The 20,915-nt window shown below is 38.2% G+C and overlaps 2 protein-coding genes across 4 annotated transcripts in view; one reads left to right on the top strand and one right to left on the bottom strand.

The window, feature by feature from the left end:
* Positions 1–12,401, top strand: part of LOC139979188 (methyltransferase-like protein 25B) — a 33,478-nt gene extending 21,077 nt beyond the window's left edge. For all 3 annotated transcript variants that reach the window (XM_071989928.1, XM_071989926.1, XM_071989929.1), the window contains exons 4-10: positions 2,339–2,525; positions 3,759–3,919; positions 4,638–4,665; positions 6,294–7,284; positions 8,694–8,850; positions 9,527–9,711; positions 10,791–12,401. In XM_071989928.1, the coding sequence (XP_071846029.1) occupies positions 2,339–2,525; positions 3,759–3,919; positions 4,638–4,665; positions 6,294–7,284; positions 8,694–8,850; positions 9,527–9,711; positions 10,791–10,870 (1,789 nt within the window). In that variant the 3' untranslated portion in view covers positions 10,871–12,401. The remainder of the gene's footprint in view (positions 1–2,338; positions 2,526–3,758; positions 3,920–4,637; positions 4,666–6,293; positions 7,285–8,693; positions 8,851–9,526; positions 9,712–10,790) is intronic.
* On the bottom strand, positions 11,303–20,096 carry LOC139979190 (U3 small nucleolar RNA-associated protein 15 homolog). Its single transcript, XM_071989931.1, has 11 exons — positions 19,942–20,096; positions 19,026–19,118; positions 18,610–18,794; positions 17,723–17,901; positions 17,299–17,424; positions 16,434–16,569; positions 15,879–15,963; positions 15,520–15,687; positions 14,873–14,974; positions 14,303–14,495; positions 11,303–13,432 (listed from the first exon to the last, which is right to left on the bottom strand). The coding sequence occupies exons 1-11, from the start codon at positions 20,029–20,031 to the stop codon at positions 13,179–13,181; spliced, it is 1,611 nt and encodes a 536-aa protein (XP_071846032.1). The 5' UTR covers positions 20,032–20,096; the 3' UTR covers positions 11,303–13,178.
* Between the last annotated feature and the right edge of the window lie 819 nt (positions 20,097–20,915).

Here is a 20,915-nt window from a genome sequence, read left to right as displayed (position 1 = left end):
AAGAAAGAGGTAATTGATGATCTAAATCCATGTTAGTTGGGTAGTAACCTCTCAGGCAGCAAAGAAGTGTGTTGAGAAAGAGGTACTTGATGATCTCATCCACGTTAGGTGGGTAGTTACATCAGGCAGCAAATAAGTGAGGTAAGAAAGAGGTACTTGATGATCTCAATCCATGTTAAGTGGGTAGTTACCTCTCAGGCAGCAAAGAAGTGTGGTAAGAAAGAGGTACTTGATGATCTTAATCCACATTAGGTGGGTAGTTACCTCAGGCAGCAAAGAAGTGCAGTAAGAAAGAGGTACTTGATAATCTTAACCCACATTAGGTGGGTAGTTACCTCAGGCAGCAAAGAAGTGAGGTAAGAAAGATGTTCTTGATGATCTCAATCCACGTTAGGTGGGTAGTTACCTCAGGCAGCAAAGAAGTGCGATAAGGAAGAGGTACTTGATGATCTTTATCCATGTTAGGTGAGTAGTTACCTCAGGCAGCAAAGAAGTGCGGAAAGAAAGATGTTCTTGATGATCTCAATCCACGTTAGGTGGGTAGTTACCTCAGGCAGCAAAGAAGTGCGGTTAGAAAGATGTTCTTGATGATCTTAATCCACGTTAGGTGGGTAATTACCTCAGGCAGCAAAGAAGTGCAGTAAGAAAGAGGTACTTTATGATCTTAATCCATGTTAAGTTGGTTGTTACCTCTCAGGCAGCAAAGAAGTGAGGGTAAGAAAGAGGTAATTGATGGTCTTAATCCATGTTAGTTGGGTAATTACCTCAGGCAGCAAAGAAGTGCGATAAGAAAGAGGTACTTGATGATCTTAATCCACGTTAGGTGGGTAGTTACCTCAGGCAGAAAAGAAGTGCGGTAAGAAAGATGTTCTTGATGATCTCAATCCACGTTAAGTTGGTAGTTACCTTTCAAGCAGCAAAGAAGTGAGGGTAAGAAAGAGGTAATTGATGGTCTTAATTCACGTTAGTTGGGTAATTACCTCAGGCAGCAAAGAAGTGCGGTAAGAAAGAGGTTCTTGATGATCTTAATCCACTTTAGGTGGGTAATTACCTCAGGCAGCAAAGAAGTGCGGTAAGAAAGAGGTACTTGATGATCTTAATCCGCGTTAGGTGGGTAGTTACCTCAAGCAGCAAAGAAGTGAGGGTAAGAAAGAGGTACTTGATCATCTTAATCCACGTTAGGTGGGTAGTTACCTCTCGGGCAGCAAAAAACTGCGGTAAGAAAGAGGTACTTGATGATCTCAATCCAGGTTAAGTTGGTAGTTACCTCTCAGGCAGCAAAGAAGTGAGGGTAAGAAAGAGGTAATTGATGATCTTAATCCACGTTAGGTGGGTAGTTACCTCAGGCAGCAAAGAAGTGAGGGTAAGAAAGAGGTAATTGATGATCTTAATCCACGTTAGGTGGGTAGTTACCTCAGGCAGCAAAGAAATGGGGGCAAGAAAGAGGTAATTGATGATCTTAATCCACGTTAGGTGGGTAGTTACCTCAGGCAGCAAAGAAGTGCGGTATTAGAAAGAGGTACTTGATGGTCTCAATCCACGTTAAGTGGTAGTTACCTCTCAGGCAGCAAGGAAGTGAGGTACAGTAAGAGAGAAGATAACACAAAGAATGACACTGCATTATTGTAATTCAGATATAAAATCTTTCCACATAAATTCCCAATAGTATTCTCATTTATTGAATGGTAATTTTCATAACAGCACTATGGAAGAGAATTATGTCACAAAACACTGGATACTGAATAGAAAAACAGTGCTAAATAGTCTGTTAACTGTCACTTGTTAAATGACCTTTATTGTATCTTCTAATTAGAAAAGTTGAAGTGTACACAATATTTAACCAAATTTGCTTTAATTAGTCTTATATATTAACATTGCTCAATCTAGATAAAGTAAGTGTTTGGTGACGTTTGCTCCAAATAAAGTCTCTGGCCTTTGTAGAACATTACTAGAGAGGAACTCTGATGTACAGTACCTTCGTAGGTCTGATGAATTTGCATCAAAAAAGTTTGATAATGACATTTGTATCAAGTTTCACTAATGAGGGTTATGTCTGTAAATTTGTGTTCTTATTTTTGACACGTTATGTGTCAAAAATACAATGTGAGACCGACATCTTCTGTGTAATTGCAATGACACTTAATTAGGCAATTAAATGTGCATGAGCACAACAAATACTTCATCCTTAGAAAGTTGCTTTTTTCCTTCTAATTATTTAGCAAAGTTCAACATAGTTAGATAAAAAGAGATGCTATTGATGTCTTAGAAGTCCAGTGGACCTTAGCAAGATCTACATGATAAATGAATCCAAATATTTCACCTGCTCTTTCTCTTCTAGACATACAACTGTCTGGCCTCTTTCGTTGTTGGCATTTTGTGCTGCAACACAGTCTTTGACCTTGAATAGATTCCCTGGAGTAGCTGAATACCCCAACCCTGTGGAAAAACTGCCTGATCAACTTGACCATTGCTTCAAGTTCCACGTCAAGATTAAAAAGCGACACGAAATACAAACTTTGGCAGATGTGAGTGTCACTGTGTGCAAGATGATTTTTGAGCAGTAATTTCACCTAAGCTGCTCAATAATACAATAGAATGCATACAAGGTTCTTGCCTAATTTGGATGAAAATTGGGCATATATGAATTCAAATTAAAGGTTAAAATGAAAAGGTTCCATTTGCAATAACTGTTATTATAAAAAAAATGAAGGTAACATCCCATCTGCTTTGTGAGTTTTGCTTTTTTGAGATTTGAGATATAAAATGTAGCTGTACAAAACAGTGGCATATCTGAATTCAAAATGAAGGTACAAAAGACGGAATTGTAAGGTTTCATTTGCAATAACTATTATTATAAGAAACTTATGGCAACATCCCATGTGTTATCTGCTTGGTGAGTTTTGATATTTAAAGATTTGACATATAAACTGTAACTGTCAGACCAGAGATATCCAGAAATACAAGTATAGTATAATGCTATTATAGAATAGTGCTATCAATAAAAGTAGATATACTCTCTCAAAATGGCATCTTGAGTAGTCTTTCCCAAACACAATGACCAGTAATGAACGCAGCAGTATACTATGTCAAAAACAGCTATCCCTAGCTAAGGTTTAAATTTATATAAGTCTCCTTATTCAGACACAATCGGAAGGTACATTTGCCAAGTTTTCAATTATTTCAATGTTTAACAAGACAATATCAAAAGCAGAGGAGATTAAAAATCAGTCAACGATATGTTTCTAGCCTCTTTGCTCATTGAGGTTTGGTTGAAGCTTGAAGTAAAACTCATTGCCCTAAAGTTGTCTTTACAACAGTAGATAGGTTAGGAAGGTGATAATTTTGGCTGGTGGATATAAAAGTTGACTTCTTTGGATTGTTCATTTTGTTGCAAGTGATTTGAGGGTTACATGGAAACAGGCAACTTGATAACATCATTTAGAAGAAAGGGACAATTAATTTATTCATTTTTTATTTAAGTAATTTAATTGAAGAAAATTGTATTGATCAATGATGAATATGGCTTGTTGGCATTGTCTGTTTTTTACTCTACTAGTTGTATTATCAATAGTTTAATATGGACTTGCTGAATTTGATTTCTTTGACTTCCAACTTCATTTATTAATTATGATAACAGAATTCTGAGGAAAAAATGAATTCAGGGGCATTGCATTGGTGATTTAAATTTGACTGCAGAGTCACCGTCAATACCTTCATTGCAAGGATTTGTATCATTTTTCCCCTTTCCTATTATATAGATCATTCACAAGACTTGCAAATTGTCAAAAGTGAGAAGGGTTGTAGATGTTGGAGGAGGACTGGGCCACTTGACCAGACTTCTATCAGTTGGCTATGGGTTAAAGGTCATGAGCATAGAAGCAGCTGGTTGCCATGTCAACGGAGCTGCGAAAGTAGACAGGTACAGTATATTTTGCTTTCCCAAGGATATAATTCCTTTGGGAAATTCAAGATTATTTCTTATCATTTGATATTCCTTTCTTGTAATATTATTTCAGGAACCTCTGGTTTGAAACATGCATGTACATATTTTCAATTTTATTTCCTTGTTTTTTTTATAGATATTTAATCATCATCTGTATGAAATTAAGTATTTGATGAACTTATTCAAATGCTTTTGCACAAAGGAGGGTAACTGGAAACGGTGTGATTATGAATTGAAAATTTCGAACCTCAGTAGAAAGGAAAGACTGCCCTCTGTAAAAAGGAGTTACCAATATGAGAATTATGATATAAACGTTGGGGGGTTGATGTACCATGAAAGCAGGCCTGAAAATTCATTTTATCAATGAAAGAGTAAAACATGAAGCATTTCATTTTGGTCATCTTATTGAAACACAACGTCATTGAAATGTTAAGTTTGGTTCAGCAATACTGAATAATAAGAATAAACTGCACATCGTTGTGGTTTTCCTGTCACTCTTCTGGGATGCTGTTTAATGATGTTTGTTTTGTATGTTTTCAAACAAAATATATAAATATTTATCAATCCATTTGTGATAATCCCATTTGTACCGCCTATCAATATGCCAATTTACTATCACTGCTCTATTTTGCAATTGGATTCATTTGTTTAGTCAATTGCTATAAGTTCATCAAATTTCTAATTACTATTTCAGAAAAGTGGAAGTATTGATGGAGAAAAGGGTAAGTATATATTTATGTTAGCAAGTAATGGAAACTGACAGGGAGTCAAGACATCTACAGGTTTAGAATGACATGGGAGGTGGATGTGGGCTAGGTTGTGGGGTTGGGGATGACATGGGAGGTGGATGACATGGGAGGTGGATGTGGGCTAGGTTGTGGGGGAGGGGATGACATGGGAGGTGGATGTGGGCTAGGTTGTGGGGAGGGGTGTAAGGGAGGTGGATGTGGGCTAGGTTGTGGACGAGGTTGTGGGGGAGGGGATGACATGGGAGGTGGATGTGGGCTAGGTTGTGGGGAGGGGTGTAAGGGAGGTGGATGTGGGCTAGGTTGTGGGGGAGGGGATGTCATGGGTGGTGGATGTGGGCTAGGTTGTGGGGTAGGGGTTAACATGGGAGGTGGATGTGGGCTAGGTTGTGGGGGAGGTGGGTGACATGGGAGGTGGATGTGGGCTAGGTTGTGTGGGAGGGGATGACATGGGAGGTGGATGTGGGCTAGGTTGTGGGCAAGGGGGATGACATGGGAGGTGGATGTGGGCTAGGTTGTGGAGGAGGGGATGACTTGGGAGGTGGATGTGGGCTAGGTTGTTGGGGAGGGGGATGACATGGGAGGTGGATGTGGGCTAGGTTGTGGAGGAGGGGATGACTTGGGAGGTGGATGTGGGCTAGGTTGTTGGGGAGGGGGATGACATGGGAGGTGGATGTGGCCTAGGTTGTTGGGGAGGGGATGACATGGGAGGTGGATGTGGGCTAGGGTGTTGGGGAGGGGGATGACATGGGAGGTGGATGTGGGCTAGTTTGTTGGGGAGGGGATGACATGGGAGGTGGATGTGGGCTAGGGTGTTTGGGAGGGGGATGACATGGGAGGTGGATGTGGGCTAGGTTGTTGGGGAGGGGGATGACATGGGAGGTGGATTTGGGCTAGGTTGTGGGGGAGGGGGAATGACATGGGAGATGGATGTGGGCGAGGTTGTGAGGGAGGGGGATGACATGGGAGGGGGATGAGGGCTAGATTTTGGGCGAGGGGGGGACGGTGTGAAAGGAAATTCCCACAGTGATCCATTTTTAAATTGGAATCAGTTGTTCAGATGGTTTAATAGCCTGTACTTATATTCTTTTCTTGGACATTGGTTATATTCTCAGTTTTTATATCTTTGTTTGATCAATGTGGTCATCAATAGAAGCAATATTAACATTGTTAAGTATAGTAGAATTACTATGAGTCATAAATTGTTTTAAAAGTGTATGTCATATTGTTTAAATGATGTAAACAATCTCAGTGAAGTGAGCTGGAAATTGTCAGCAAATGTTTTGAAATAGCCAAAAGAAATTGGCTAGAACTTCATTCAAAGCCTTAATCCCAGGTTGTACCAGCTGATAGCATGCAGCACTTAACTGCAACCAATTCTAATTCAATCATTTCCTTGTTGGTTGTGCATGTTTAAGATACTATACATCAACAGTTGAAACACAATGATTATCCTGTACGATGTTGTCTCCATCATTATTTATGACTTTCTCTAAGCTTGTGACAGAAAATTTAAAATGAGTATTTTTTTCTAATCCAGCTGCAGACAAATACCACATTTAACTCTTGAAATATACTGAATTCTCTTCTCAACTCTCTGTTAGAAAAAGAAGGGAATTTTGGACTTGCCCAAGTTGTCGGCAAGTCCTCTTCAGCCGCCTGTTCATATCGTGTGTAACATCAACCCTGACATATCAGTCAAAGAATTTGTCAAAATTGTTAACCAACATATGAGTGAAGAGCAGGATTCTGAAGGACTTGATCAAGTCGAAGATAAATCAGAGGGGAGTTGTACAGGAGATTCGTTTGAAGGATATGAATCAAGTGAAAAGGACAAAAGTGAAGGTGTTAAAATGAATGAAGTCATGAAAGTAACTGGAGATGGAAGTCTATCTGCTAATAAGCCTGTTCCACCACAGAGTAGGCTGTCACCAGATAATTCAAAAGAAACACATTGCAGGGAAATGACAGACAAAACCAGCCTGCATTCTAGTACTGAACCAATCCTAAAATTATTCAGTTCAAATGATCAGACAGCTCAGGTAACCAATAGAAATAGGAAGATTTCCGCTAGGAGTCAAGAGGTACCTGCAGAGAATGAAAGGATTGTAAAAGTGGACCAAAACAGAGAAGATGATACAAACTTAACTTATTCTCAAAGATTTCTTCCCGATGCGGAATCCCCAGACCAAAGTGTATTCCTTTCAAATGATTCAACACTTTGTGAATCTGAACATTTGGGGAGGCCTGATTTGGCAGATACAGATGTAAACGTTTTGTCTCAAATTAAATCTACTAACTCAGAAGGCAATGCCGCATTTACATTAATTGGTCTGCATACATGTGGAGACCTTGGCCCTACAATCCTAAGATTATTCATCAGATGTCGTGAAGCTAAAGTTTTGGCTCTAGTAGGTTGCTGCTACATGAAGATGCAGTACGTACAGCCGATCAAAGAACTGGACATGATGAATTTTCATGAAGCAGGATTCCCAATGAGTGATTGGGTCAAAAGTTTATGTGGCAGTCCTTTGACCTTTGAACCTTTGGAATTAGCTTGCCATTTCTTTGATAACTACTACCAAAGATTAAAAGGTTAGTTTCAGTTTTATTTTTCTTGTCAAATTTATGTCACTTGATTTTCTATATTAACTGTTGTTGTTAAAAATTTAATTAAATATTTTGCAGAAAATGAACCAAACAAGAGGGAAATTTATCAGGTTTCGCTGTTTGTAATTTCCAACTGTGTTATAGACTTCTGATAAATATATATTGTCCTTGCCCTGGTTGGAAGAAAAATTTCCTGGCTTATTGCAGTGAGAAATCTATAGATGCATTCTATGTGAAGCAACTTGAAATTTTATTGGAATATTATTACAAACTTACAAAGTATTTCATTCTTTAGTTACTGTTTCTTCTGTTTTAAATTTTATTTCAATGTAAGTGTAAAGGTTAGCAACAAATCAATTCAACCAGCACATCAAATTTTATCATAGACCTTTGTAATCAACAGAGTTGGGGACTCGAGTCAGGGACTCGGACTCGAGTCCGACTCGAGTTGCAAATTTTAGGACTTGAGACTCGACTCGAGACTCGGCTGTCAGAGACTTGGGACTTGACTTGAGACTTGCCCAAAAAGTTAGCAAAGACTTGGGACTTGACTTGAGACTTGCCTTCAAAAGACTCGGTTTTTCTACTAGAGACTTGTTTGTATTTCACAATTTTCAAATCATTAAATAACTTCATAAGTTGATATCGATAATAAATAATTATGGTTTCGTGTACGCTCGAATTACGAGCGCCCAAAACGACGACTACAGGCGTTACCATAACTACCATTGGCTTGGTTGAATATTCCATCCAGGGCTGCTGTTTGACTGAAAGTTGGCCTTTTTCAATAAAACAGTGGCTAGCAAATTTTGAGGTAATTTGTTCTGTGGCATGTGCCCCAGTTTTGCTATTCGGCTGTTTAATTTATACCACATAATTTCTGGAACACTGTTACATTATTCGTAGCCTGCATCATTGTATTCAAACTTCAAAGACTTGAGACTTGACTTGGGACTTGCTCATAGGGACTTGAGACTTGACTCGAGACTCGACCTCCAAAGACTTGAGACTTGACTTGAGACTCGCTCAAAATTTTCAAGGTGACTTGAGACTTGACTTGAGACTTGCTGGTAAAGACTTGAGACTTGACTTGAGACTTGCAGCTAGGGACTTGTTGACAACTCTGGTAATCAATAGTAAAAGAAATTGTATTATTCAGTCAGAGTTGGCCAAGATTGATAGAAACAATTTTATTAACTGATAATGAAGAATAAAACGTCTGATATGCAGGTTTTATTAAGGAAATGGTTTTGAATATTTACCTTTGAACTTTAGACTACAAAATGAAGGGAAAAAAAGATGGAAAATAAACTTCAATAAAAGGGCTGTGCTCAAGCTATGTCTTTTGAAAAGAGTGTAACATTTTCTTTAATTTTCTTTGTTTTCCGCTTCAGATAATGATCCCAATCTAATTTTCCAGGCATATCGAGCAATGTTAGAGATTCTCATCCAGAAAGAAGAACCAGATCTTGTTAAAATGCATGCTGGGTTTATACAAATTAAGAAAGCCACTGGTAGCGTTAAGAAGCTACATGGAATGTCATTTCAATGGTAAGTAGTAAATAGGGAGATTTGCAGGTTTCAATCAATGAGGGTGGGAAGGGGGGTGGGGGTTAGGCAAGGAAAGTGGGAAAAGGGTGAAAAGTTAACTTGATTCGGAGTGCATTCATTCTTAAGGAGGCCAAATCTTTCCTGTAGGGTTTACTCTGTTTGGGTGTGTGTGTGTGTGAGATAGAAGTGAGAGAGACAGCTTAGCAGTCACTATACCCTAAACCAATTCTAGGTAGAATATTCAGTCTTGCCTTTATTTTCTCACTTTTTCTACATCTTTTACTGATTTGTTTATGTATACAGTTGTTTCATGGATTTGGAATGCGATATTTCCATCCTTATGATGGCGCTCCTTGTAAATACTGCTGAATAGCGTAATCTCACCTCCATCCGTATTTGAGACAGTTATCCACTGTTGGTGGTCCGTTGCTTAGGGAAGTTGCATGTTCGTCCTATACCCAGAATGTTTCATACTTATCTCAACACTAATTGAAAAGGAACAGGTTGATCTAGTTAGGTGTTTATCCATGTTAAATCCAAGATAAATAGGGTGAGTGGACCAGGTTTGTGAGCACTTTTTAAGATTTTTCTTGTGTAATATGGAGGTTTTATTCCTCCATGATGCATTTTAGAAAGTATGAAGAAGAAACACATTTTCTGTCCTCTTTGCAAATAGTTATGCCAATGCCGTGTTCAGGAAGTTAGGTTTGACCTTTGACCCTCTCACTGCCCACCAATTAGAAGAGCTGCACAGACCCCACTGGGGACGGTTGATCATCTTCCACTCACTACGGCTGTGCCTGGCTCCTATCGTGGAGAGCCTCATATTGATAGATAGAATGTTATACCTTCTGGAAAATGGTGAGTGCCCCTGACTCTTTAAAGCAGTTGGTCCTTTTGCAGTATATATTCCCTCACCGTTAAAGGGATTGCAAAGCGAAGCTTCGCTTCACGGTACCAAAATTCAGCAAGACTGGCTTTCTAAGTGTATGCAACTTTTTGAGCTTGTGAATACAACCATGAGCACAAAACAGAATTCCAGTGAGTCTGTACTCTTTGTCCTATGCTAGCAAGGGTCCTTGTGGATATGTACGCTGACTCATAGTCCGGCCTTTTGGAATTTAGAATATATACTAATGCAAAATTAGGTACTCACTCATAATACCTAGAGCCTTGTACTCATACCAAGGGACCTCTACTTGTACTCTTACTCATGTTGTTGTACTTGTACCACAAGTCTGCAAAATTAGGATCCTCTGCCACTAATTACTCAAAACCTGTCAAAAGTTATGAGGTTTTAAACTTTATGGCCAGTTTGAACAACTTTTCTTTCACTCTATATGCCATTTAAATAAGCTCAAATGGCAACTGTTCCACAATTTTGTTGTATTTAATTTCACAATAGATGTTCACAATGTTGAAAATATATGTCACTTTTCAAGAGAAGCAGTAACACTTACCTAAGACCCACTCATATATTCATAGGTAACATACCTAGCCTAGACATCAGTCATTATTGTCATTAACAACTAAGGCTAGCTACAAACTGATTTCATCTTTTTTGGATGAGAACAATCAGTTTGTACATCACATTTGCTCAAGTGAAATCTGATGGAAAGTGTGTAAAATAATGCCTGGAGTTACATCAAGATGAAAGGAAATCACCCCTCCCCTCTGTCTCTTCCTTCCCCTCCCACTCTCCCTCCAACAGTAAGCTTTAGGGACAAGAATTGTCAAATTTGGATCTTACATACTATCCAATTTTGAGTTGCCACAGGCATATATATCTTAATGACTGAAGTTCCACTCACCCTAAAATGTCTGGCAATGGTGTAGAGGAATATAAGACCTTTTTGAAAGTCATTCTTGCGAAGTGTTGTAGTACTTGTAGTCTAATCCACTACTATAGTAATTGCAAACTTTGTTCATATTCTATTCAGGTGTGGAGAGTCAACTGACAGCCGTTTTCGATCCGTTCATTTCACCGCGAAACTTTCTACTTCAAGCCACAAAGGCGTGACTACTCAATTCATGGATGGAGTTTTCAAGTTTCCAGGACCATTCCTTCGATTACTATCTCATTATTGGAACATTTTGAGACATGAAGAATATAAGAACTGGAATAAGTTTTGTGGGGGGTGGGAGGAACAGAAGCAAAAGGACTAACATAAGAGATAATGATCAATAACCAATTAAAAATATAATCTGTACAACATTTGCTGACCAGAAAGATCATGCTGAGGATAAAGTTGATTAACTTTATCATTAACCTTCATTTTGGTTAAAAAAACAATGAGGATATCCTTAGTGTGATAAATTGGAATCTTCTTTTGAGTAAGTAGTTGGTAGGTGTTAAAGTTGTGGACCAAACTGAAAAAGCCTCTTTAATATGACAATTGAGAAAATAGACAATGCCTAATAAATAAGAAATCAAGACTAAGAGCAGATTCAGTGGCCATAATTACAAGTATATATTTTATTTTGCCATCAAGTATTCACAGATACCTGGTGCAAATAATTATATCAGTACAGATTGACACACAAATTGACATTTGAAGTATGAATTCACCTTCATTAACTAATTTATTACAAATTTATTCAACAGGTATTTCTACCAAGAGACCAGTGCAGATTAACCCTCCTTTAATGCTATCAGTAATCTGATTTTGAAGATCCAATATGAAATTTCTGTTGGCAAAATTGAGACTGTTTGATGTTGAAACCATTCCAATTGTGCAAGGTGTAAAGCAGCATGTTTGCCACAAAGTCTCAACAGGAGTTCATTCACATAATATACTTATCCAGATCTTATCCAATTGCTTCTGCTTGAAAGCAACATAATTTGGATATATTATCCCAAACAATTTTGCAATAAACACAGTTAAATATACATCACTCTGTTGTTAAAATGAATATTAACACGTTCAAATTTTGAAATATTATTTTATACCTCTTATCAAAAAGGAACGTACAAAATCATGCATGAAAGAGAAACTTCATACTTCTAACTTATAAAGTGAATATATTGAATTCCGTTTAGTCCAACAAACTCATATTGCGACTTTACACAGTATATGTACTGTGACTATTAATGGTCAGCAATTGACAACATCAGAAGTGCCTATGTGACATCGAGTTCCATACTTCTTTTGTGAGAGTAACAGTGTTGTAATGAGTCTTTGACTCAAGCCACCAAATTTCAAAAAGAAAAGTGACTCAAAAGTTTGTGAAAGTTTTTTGTCACTCAAGTCAATGGCTGGACTGGAGTTTTTGGCCTCATAGAGATAATACAGTCACTCAAGTCAATGACTGGACAAGGGTTTTTTTGCCCCATAGAGATAATAGTCACTCAAGTCAATGACTGGACTGAAGTTTTTGGCCTCAGAGATATACAGTCACTCAAGCCAATATCTGGACTAGAGTTTTTTGCCCCATAGAGATAATACAGTCACTCAAGGGAATAGCTGGACTGGGTTTTTTGTCCCAAGGAGATAATGCAGTCACTCAAGTCAATGACTGGACTGGAGAATTTGGCCCCATAGAAATATACAGTCACTCAAGTCAATATCTGGACTGGAGTTTTTTGCCCCATACAGTCACTCAAGGGAATGGCTGGACTGGACTGGACTGGCTGGACTGGGTTTTTTGTCCCATAGAGATAATACAGTCACTCAAGTCAATGACTGGACTGGAGCATTTTGCCCTATAGAGATAATACAATCACTCAAGTCAATGACTGGACTGGGATTTTTGCCCCATAGAGATAATGCAGTCACTCAAGTCAATGACTAGACTGGAGTTTTTTGTCCCATAGAGATAATAAAGTGACTCTTAAACATGTGAGTCATCACCACTCTCAGTTTAAGTGAACCCTCAGACGAGTACTTATTATAAGACTTGTTACAACTCTAGAGAATAACCATGTCCACATTCCAATATAGGGATAGTCAGTGAAAGGCATATCTAAGCACTTGTTACATAATGTTGGCATGGTATTTAAGTTTCAGCAGATATTTTGATCAACTCATTTGATATCAGCTCAATAATCAGTCGTGTCTGACAGACTATTTATGAATATTCATATCCTTTTAATAAACTATTAAACACTGCAAGTTGTTGGTTGAGTCCCTTTTTGTGTATCTTGCTATAACCATTGTCAGATAGGTAATCATTTGTAACCCTAAACTGCCTTATAAATATATGGCAATGTGAACAATAGCATTGAAGTTGGAGAGGCATGGTCTGGTGAGGTGGTGTTAAAACCCTTAATTGGCTGACCAACCACGTCCATAATGACCAATACCTCAGGGCCAATACCGAAAGCAACGTCATCTCTTTTCTGTAACCTCCATGGAATTACTCGTTCCAGCCGTCTGGTTTTTGAATATGTCAGTCGTTTCTGGTATTTTCAAGTCAGGGTTGGAGTCTAGGTCTGCATTGGATGCTATTAGCAGAACGTCTAACATCCCTTGGATCTCCTCTAGGCTTTGGTGGTAATTAAGTTCTTTATCAATGACAGCTCTCAGGTTTGTTAAGCTTTTCTTTACTGGTTCAGAGGAGCTGACCACCGACTCGTATATTTCTGGGTAAAGAAAAGAGGTAAAATTAATAAAAGCTGTAGTTAACACGAAGTTCATTATTTGCAAACTGTTTGTTTCATGAAATGGTTACTTACATCCACTTCCATATCTTGATATTTCTGCTGCAATAATTTAGCACATATATTTTCAATGTACCAAAAACTTTTTAAAGGGTACTTAAAGGACAAACTTTCAACGCCAGTGGTGTTTCCACTTTTTCTTTTTTGCGACTGTGACAGCATATATCGTCATCCAATATTGGCCGTGAAGTTTGACACTGTCAACATTGCTCAAAGCTGGCAGAGGTACTGTTCTTCTGGTTCGGATCCTTCAAATGTCCCAGTATTACTGGAAACATTCTTTCGAGTGTGGCAATGAACTACCTCTTATAATCCGAACATGGGTGACCGTTATAAGGCTTTCTAACATATTCGATGCTAAATTGCTAATATTGATCACCTTTCAATATAGCATATTAAACTGGGTAGCTCTGCAGCAGACCAAACGAGGGGGTGAGATGCAGCACTGAGACCCAAGGTTATTATTTATTCTCATTTATACTTCAGGAAAAAATGAAGATTTTTTTCCCCTGGACCAGAGACCCTGCCTCATTTTCTATGTCAGTGCTTTGGTGTGCCATGTCATCTCGTTTCTTTCTTTCGAGAATGTCCCCATGGCATTATGAATTTTTTTTAAATGCCCAGAGTTTACGGTAGCTGTGACAAAGTTGTAATGGAATACATACAGGTACCATGTATTTAATATTATATACATTCAAATGACATTAATTTGAAGCCACTTGTTCTGCAGGCTATACAAGCCCCAGTGTGAAAGTGTCAGGAGTAGCAGTGTCAAAGATCTAAGGGTCTCACCTAGGATGATATCAGTTACTTCTATCACAACGGATACATAGTTTGGATTCGAAATGTGTTTCTTCAGGAAGGCCAACATCGCACAGAGCCATTTTTCATCTCGTCCAGAAAGTGATGCCTTCAACGTGTTTCTTCTACTTAGCTCCTGTATCACGCTAAATGTCACGTAGGGTGTCTTTCGGCGAACAGAGATCTGTGAACCAGAGATGATATATGCAGAATAGATTGTAAATAAAAAAATTAGTCAATTAGTTAGTAACAAAGAGTAATTTACCCTCACATAATGTTTCCCTCATGTTTGACATGAATGTCATCACTGCAGTGAAGATGCAAAAAAGATATTCGCTGAAGTTTGATGACAATTCAGAGGTGTAAACCTTGCATTTTCACCTTTAGACTTCCATCCAGCTGGTGGGGAAGCAGATAGATGTGGTCATTGGTCAAAGACCAACACAGTTCCTACTTATGCATATGCATTAACTCATGTTTCACCTAACTTCTCACCGACCCCCCCCCCCCCCCAACCTACTATCTTTCCACAAATGTCCCTTTACTTTGAGGAAGACTTACTTTGAATGCATCATCAAGAGCCTTTGAATGTTTGAACCGTTTCAGGAGTCGGTCATATCTGGCCAGATCTTCTCTTTGTTTCAGTGGAACCAGAGTATCACCCTGGAACGAGCAGAGGGGGAAAAAACATATTTACAGATACAACACTGCAATGAGTAAACAAATTAAAATGATATCAAAATGTATAAGTTTAAACATTATATCTATTACACAAGATTATGAATTTCTTGGGAGATACATTTCTTACACTGTACCTCATGCAGAGTGGATTTGTACAAGTGTGGTGGCGTATCATGAACTACTCCCACATTTTATCATTTTTGTTCAAATGTACCTTCTGCCATCTAGGCACTAAATATCAATTTGAATCATTGCTTCCCAATCCACTGAAAGTCTTCAATCTGTATGTAACTTGGCATTCAAACTGTGTACACCTCCTCTCTTGGGTATAATAGTGCTGCAATTGAAAGAATATCCATCTGCAGAGACGGTTCAGGAAAAGTGTCCCAAGGGTCAACTCTATAACAATGTCTGACATTTTACACAGTGAGGGATGGGTGAGGTTGAAGGGAGGTGGCTGAAGGGTATTGGAAGTGACACTGACGTTATAAGGGAATAAACAATTCACTGTTTGCCAGACGTCTAACCTCTTGTGGAATGTACATGTTTCCTTTGTTGAAGTATCTCAGTGCAAGACGCTTCTCCCTCTGTTTCTTCTGCTTCTCCGCCTCTGTTTGAGGGGTTCCATCTTTCTTCTTGTGTTTGATGGAGAGGAGACCAGTCGACATCCCAACCACTAATAAATCAGAAACAGGCTGGATGGACAGGAAGTGGGCACAAAAAAAAACAGATCAATGAAACTTATCAGAAGATAAATGTAAATCTATGAAACTTTAACTGCCTAACAATCTTAAATGAGTTTATTAAATCTGAAGCCAGGAGTGGACATGGTTCATTTGTTTCTTTGAGTGGGTAGGGGAGGGAAATGAAATGAAATGACTCTTACGGACACAGCTACAGACAAAACTGGAGCGGGATAATCCATGCTAGCAAGGAGTCCATATGTTGCAGCATCGTAGACTTTAACATGCCTGGTGAAAACAAAAAATAAAGTGGAAACATGTTTATTGGTAAAATTACAGATAGATAAACATATTTATACCCAAGTAGAAGAGACCTATAGTTCAGACATTTCTTTTGGAAGGACCTCGGCACTTGAAAAACTATTGCTGGAGTTAAAAGCCACCGCAAGCTCATTTCTTATTATACAGTGGAGAGACCTTGCATTGTAAAGTTCTACCTGTGTTGTAACAGAATAAAACACAGCAAAAGCATACTGCATCGATATGAACATACACTGTAGGATTATTTTACGTTGATATGAACATACAGTAGGATTACTTTACAGCAAAATTACACTGCATTGATATGAACATTCAGTAGGACTATTTTACATTGATATGAACATGCAGTAGGATTACTTTAAACCATCAACTGTGACTAGTTCCAAAGACAAATCACACTCAGTTAAAAAGAGGACCATTTCTCTTTATAAACTCACATATCTAAAGAACCAGTCAGCAACCGTCCACGGCTTTCTTGGAACCAGAGAGACGTTATCGTCTTGTGACTGTTGCCAAACGTCGTAAGTAGCTTGCCACCGGCTAGAGCATCCCAAACTTTGACATAATTCCCACCTGAAACAACACAAATTCTGAGAATATTTAAAGTGGATCTTGAAAATAGAATAAAGTGGTTTACAACTTATTTGCAACTCTAGAAATTCCAATGGAGAAACCACATTAGTAAACTATCAACATCCCTTTCCCTCTGGTTAACCTTTACTCCCAACAGCACCAACCAGCCCCCCACCCCCTTGATGTGGGAAGCTGCTTAACAAATATAAGAAGTACAAAGAGAACATCTTATTACATAATCAAACCATTTAAATATAACAATGGTATCCAATATTAAAAGTGCTGCACCTTTCAACTGAAAACTATATCTTCTTGTGTATACTTATAACGGAATGCATAATATGACCTTAAATGCCCCCAAATTTTAAACTGGAACATATTCTACATCCAGCTGACAATCCTGGCTTACCGAAAAGTGAACATCCACTGGTATTTCTAAGGCTTGCCAATGGTTAATCTGCAGCACATTATAACTTCTACTTTGGTCAAATGTTTTACAGTAATAATTGACTCTCAATACAGAAGCAGTGTTATAGATGTTTTCTTTCTCATAATGCTTGCCTGTTTGACAATTAGGAGGTTTTGTATCCCAAAATACCTATGATGTTCTTATATCCATAGAAAATTTGGTTGGCAGCCCCAAATGTGTATTTTCTTCTTCTTTTTACTTTTTGTTTGCTGAGCCTCACAAGCTAAGTACTGATTAGTAACTCTTTTGCATTGTCATACCTGCAGTGAGGAATATATTTCCTGATGGCATAAAGAGGGCGCTTTCCACTGGTTTGCCATGATTTACGCTCATGATGCTGGTACTGGTTCGAAGATCAAACAGTCTGGCCGTGTGGTCATATGACCCTAAAATATGAGGAGTAAATACAAATTGTCGACAACAAGCAGAAAGAAGGAGAACGGTACAAAATTCCAATCCTTCCATTAACATAGATGCAACACAAAAGTCAAGGTAATATTAAACCCGTATGAAGGTTGCTCTCAAAACCTGCTGAATCTAAAAGAGCACATATTCTTGTTGTCTCTGGCAGGATGAGACCAGCAGGAGTTGAGATTATCCATACTAAAGATGTGTTCAAATGTGTTCAAATGAGTAATATTTATAGGTAATATTTTCTTTTGTAAAATAGACTGGACATAGTACCTGTCAAAATGATATCTCTGCTGGCTTTGTTAGCATCACCACATCTTATGTAGTCCTTATGCTCCTCAAAGATATTAACTTTATCCCCACTGCTTATATCAAAGCACCGGACGCAGCTATCATCGTCACCTGAGAAAACTTTGAGTCCATCCACGGTAAATTTACTGAGATGTACTGGTCTGTGGAAAGACAATAAGTATAACAGACTAAATTACAAACTGAAAACAGATAGCTGCTTTGCTTTCCACTTCTAACATTAACTTTGGTGTTATGTTCATTGCACCTGATGATATTTTACTCAAGTTAATGGTGTGTTTCTTGTGCAAACATTAACCTCTTCCCTGATTTTTTTTTTTTTTTCGTTTGCTCAATTTCTGCGAAACGGTCAAAATGTTGACAACAAAAGTATATCGTCGAGGTTGTCATGATTTGTCATGATTTACTACACAGTAATACCAAAACAAAAAGAATGTTTAGACCGTCAAAATTGAACACATAATAAGGGTTGAACACAATGCAGCTTCCACAGCTAACCCCTCCCTCACAACACGGCTCTCGGCCTCAGTGGTCCTTTAGCCAATAACAGTGTCTTTGTGTCTTCCTCTCACCACCCCCACCCCCACCTTCCCCCAGCCACCCAACAAAGGAATACCTCCTACTTCCATACACGGTCATGTAGATAAAATTAGGTTGTCCCAGGTACATCTTCTATCAAACTAACTGTAGGCCTAGAGATGATATCATGAAAGTATTATTCTCCTGGTATCAAGTGTGTGTACATGTTGCTAAGTTGCACTTACTGCATAATTGATGACTCATTATTCTTACACAATGTGTTTAACATCTTTTAATGGATATGTCATAATTACACTGAAATAAATAATTACCTTTTATGGCCAGAAAAAAATCTAAGGATAGCCCTTCCAGAGACATCCAACAATTTTACAACTGGTTCTTCACCACCAGCAACCATGAGCCTGCCATCATGACGAAAGCTGCCACAGTATGCTCTGTCTTTGAAACGTGAAAATGTCCTGTCTACTTGGTTGTTGATCGGATTAAATAATCGAATCTGAAAACATGCCATACAAAATTAATGAGAGACAAAATTAATGAGAGACATGATTACCAGAAAAATTGTAATTTTATATATTATTACAAAAACCTTGCAAAATGGCTTAAATGTCCTGCATCATAAAATATCCATGCCTACTGATAGACACTGTTGAAATCCTATTACATAAAATATAGGATTTCTTCTTTGCCTTTGCCACTTATAAATACTTTCTTATTATTTTCTAACCTTATTCGAGGTTGTTACAGCAACTTGGTGAGGTTCAATTGGTGAAAAGTCCAAGTGGGATATAGAATCAAACTCTTTAATTGTCACAGGAAACTGTAAAGAAAAATAAAGGAAAATGAAGCACATAACTGCATTTTACACACATATTTGGCAAGAAAGGTAGTTAATCTGCAATGCTACGGAACTTAATGTGTATTTGGTAAAGGATGGTTTATGCTGCTTACACATCAAATGACTAGCTTACACATGGACAGTGTTCATTCAGTTTGTAATTTATGTTTGTTTACCAATTCAAGGTCCATTGTGGTGTGAAAACCACAGATTTCTCCAGGATCAAAACCAACCATACTGTAGCTGGGCAAGACTTATTCACTTACTACGTATGAAATGCTTTGGATTCATTGTTATTAGTGCCAGTGATGCCTTTATCTACTCCACGATAACACTAGTAAACACTTGCTTGAATGCTGAGGATGAGTTAAAAGATTTTATTTCAACTCCCTAGATGGTCAAACATCACTCAAAATATTGAAGGATATCATAATATCCCACATAGTAAAGCTAGGCAGGACAAATTCTGCTATTGCCCACAGACTCAACTTCAACGAGTTACCAATGCTGGATCCAAATAAAGTTTCTTGCACTAGCCTAGGTCAACATAAATACCCCTCATCATAAACACACACAATCTCTCTTCGTTTTCTACAAAGGTGTATATGCGTTAATATGTGAATACCATATTACCAGTTGTGTCTATCTTATGGCACGCTTTCAAAATGCACATTTCGCAAAACTGTTACACACAGTAACAATTGGTCAGCTGTACGACAAGTAACATTATGCAGAGAGAAAGTTAAGACTCCAAGCCCCTTTACCAAAGAAGACGGACAATACTTTATTAAATTGAATGTCAAACCTCGTAGCTATTCCAAAATTGAGATTCCGGAGAAATTTCTCCCTTTCTTTCCGGAAGTTCGCGGACAACTGTCCGCTTGAATTCTCCCATGTTTTTTAGTGAACGCTATACTATACTCGTTTGTCGGGAAAACACATGGACGTGGTAGCATCGATGTAATTTCGACTTCCTTTAAAGTTTAGACTCTTGGGCGCCATTCGTGGCAGTTTCTTGTATAATTACCACGGACTTTGTAATTCCGTGACAGATAGCCATACCGTAAGACTTGGCATCGCAAATAAAAGATCGAAATATTAAAGGGATTAAATTATCTATTTAGTATTCAAAAAGATATACCTGAATATGAAAATGACAAGTAAGCATTTCAATAAGTATATAGAAAAAAACACTAACTCAGTACCCGAAAATACTTAGAGCAAATGATCAGGAAAACGTTATTCTTCATATAAATTCACTTTCGAGACAAGACGCTGGCCCCTCTCTTGTCCTTCCTCTCTCTCAACCTGATATTATGAACTGTCAACTGAAGCACATTTCTCTTTCCGAGTGGCGAACTTAGTTAAGTTCTTTTTTTTCTCTCTTTTTTTCTCTTTTAAGGTGGATGATACCAACATTTTTTTTTTTTTTGGACTTCTGATGTGGCCCAGATGAGGGGCACAGTGGTTTACCCGGGGTCATCATCCCTCCCATGTGGTCCGGCTTTGCTACGGGCCTGGTGCTATGTAAGGCTTTGATACCTACATAAAAGTTATTGGTTCCCGTCTCTTGAACCATGTATTCGTGTGGCGGTTTCCGTCTCGGTCTTCAAAGGTTTCATGAAAACATATTTATTTACTGTGCAGTAATGTGTGTATTTTTTGCTTGTGTTTATGATTGGTGTTTGTGTTTATTGTGTAGTTTATATTTGTTTCTGTCAAGCGTTGTGATCTTTTGTAGAGCGCTCTATCAAATACATAAAAATAATAATAATAAAA

The sequence above is a fragment of the Apostichopus japonicus genome, chromosome 13, assembly GCF_037975245.1.
Source record: "Apostichopus japonicus isolate 1M-3 chromosome 13, ASM3797524v1, whole genome shotgun sequence".
In the NCBI taxonomy this organism is placed as follows: Eukaryota; Metazoa; Echinodermata; class Holothuroidea; order Aspidochirotida; family Stichopodidae; genus Apostichopus; species Apostichopus japonicus.
The sequence above is the reverse complement of the archived record's forward strand: the minus strand, read 5'-3'. Positions and strand labels throughout refer to the sequence as shown.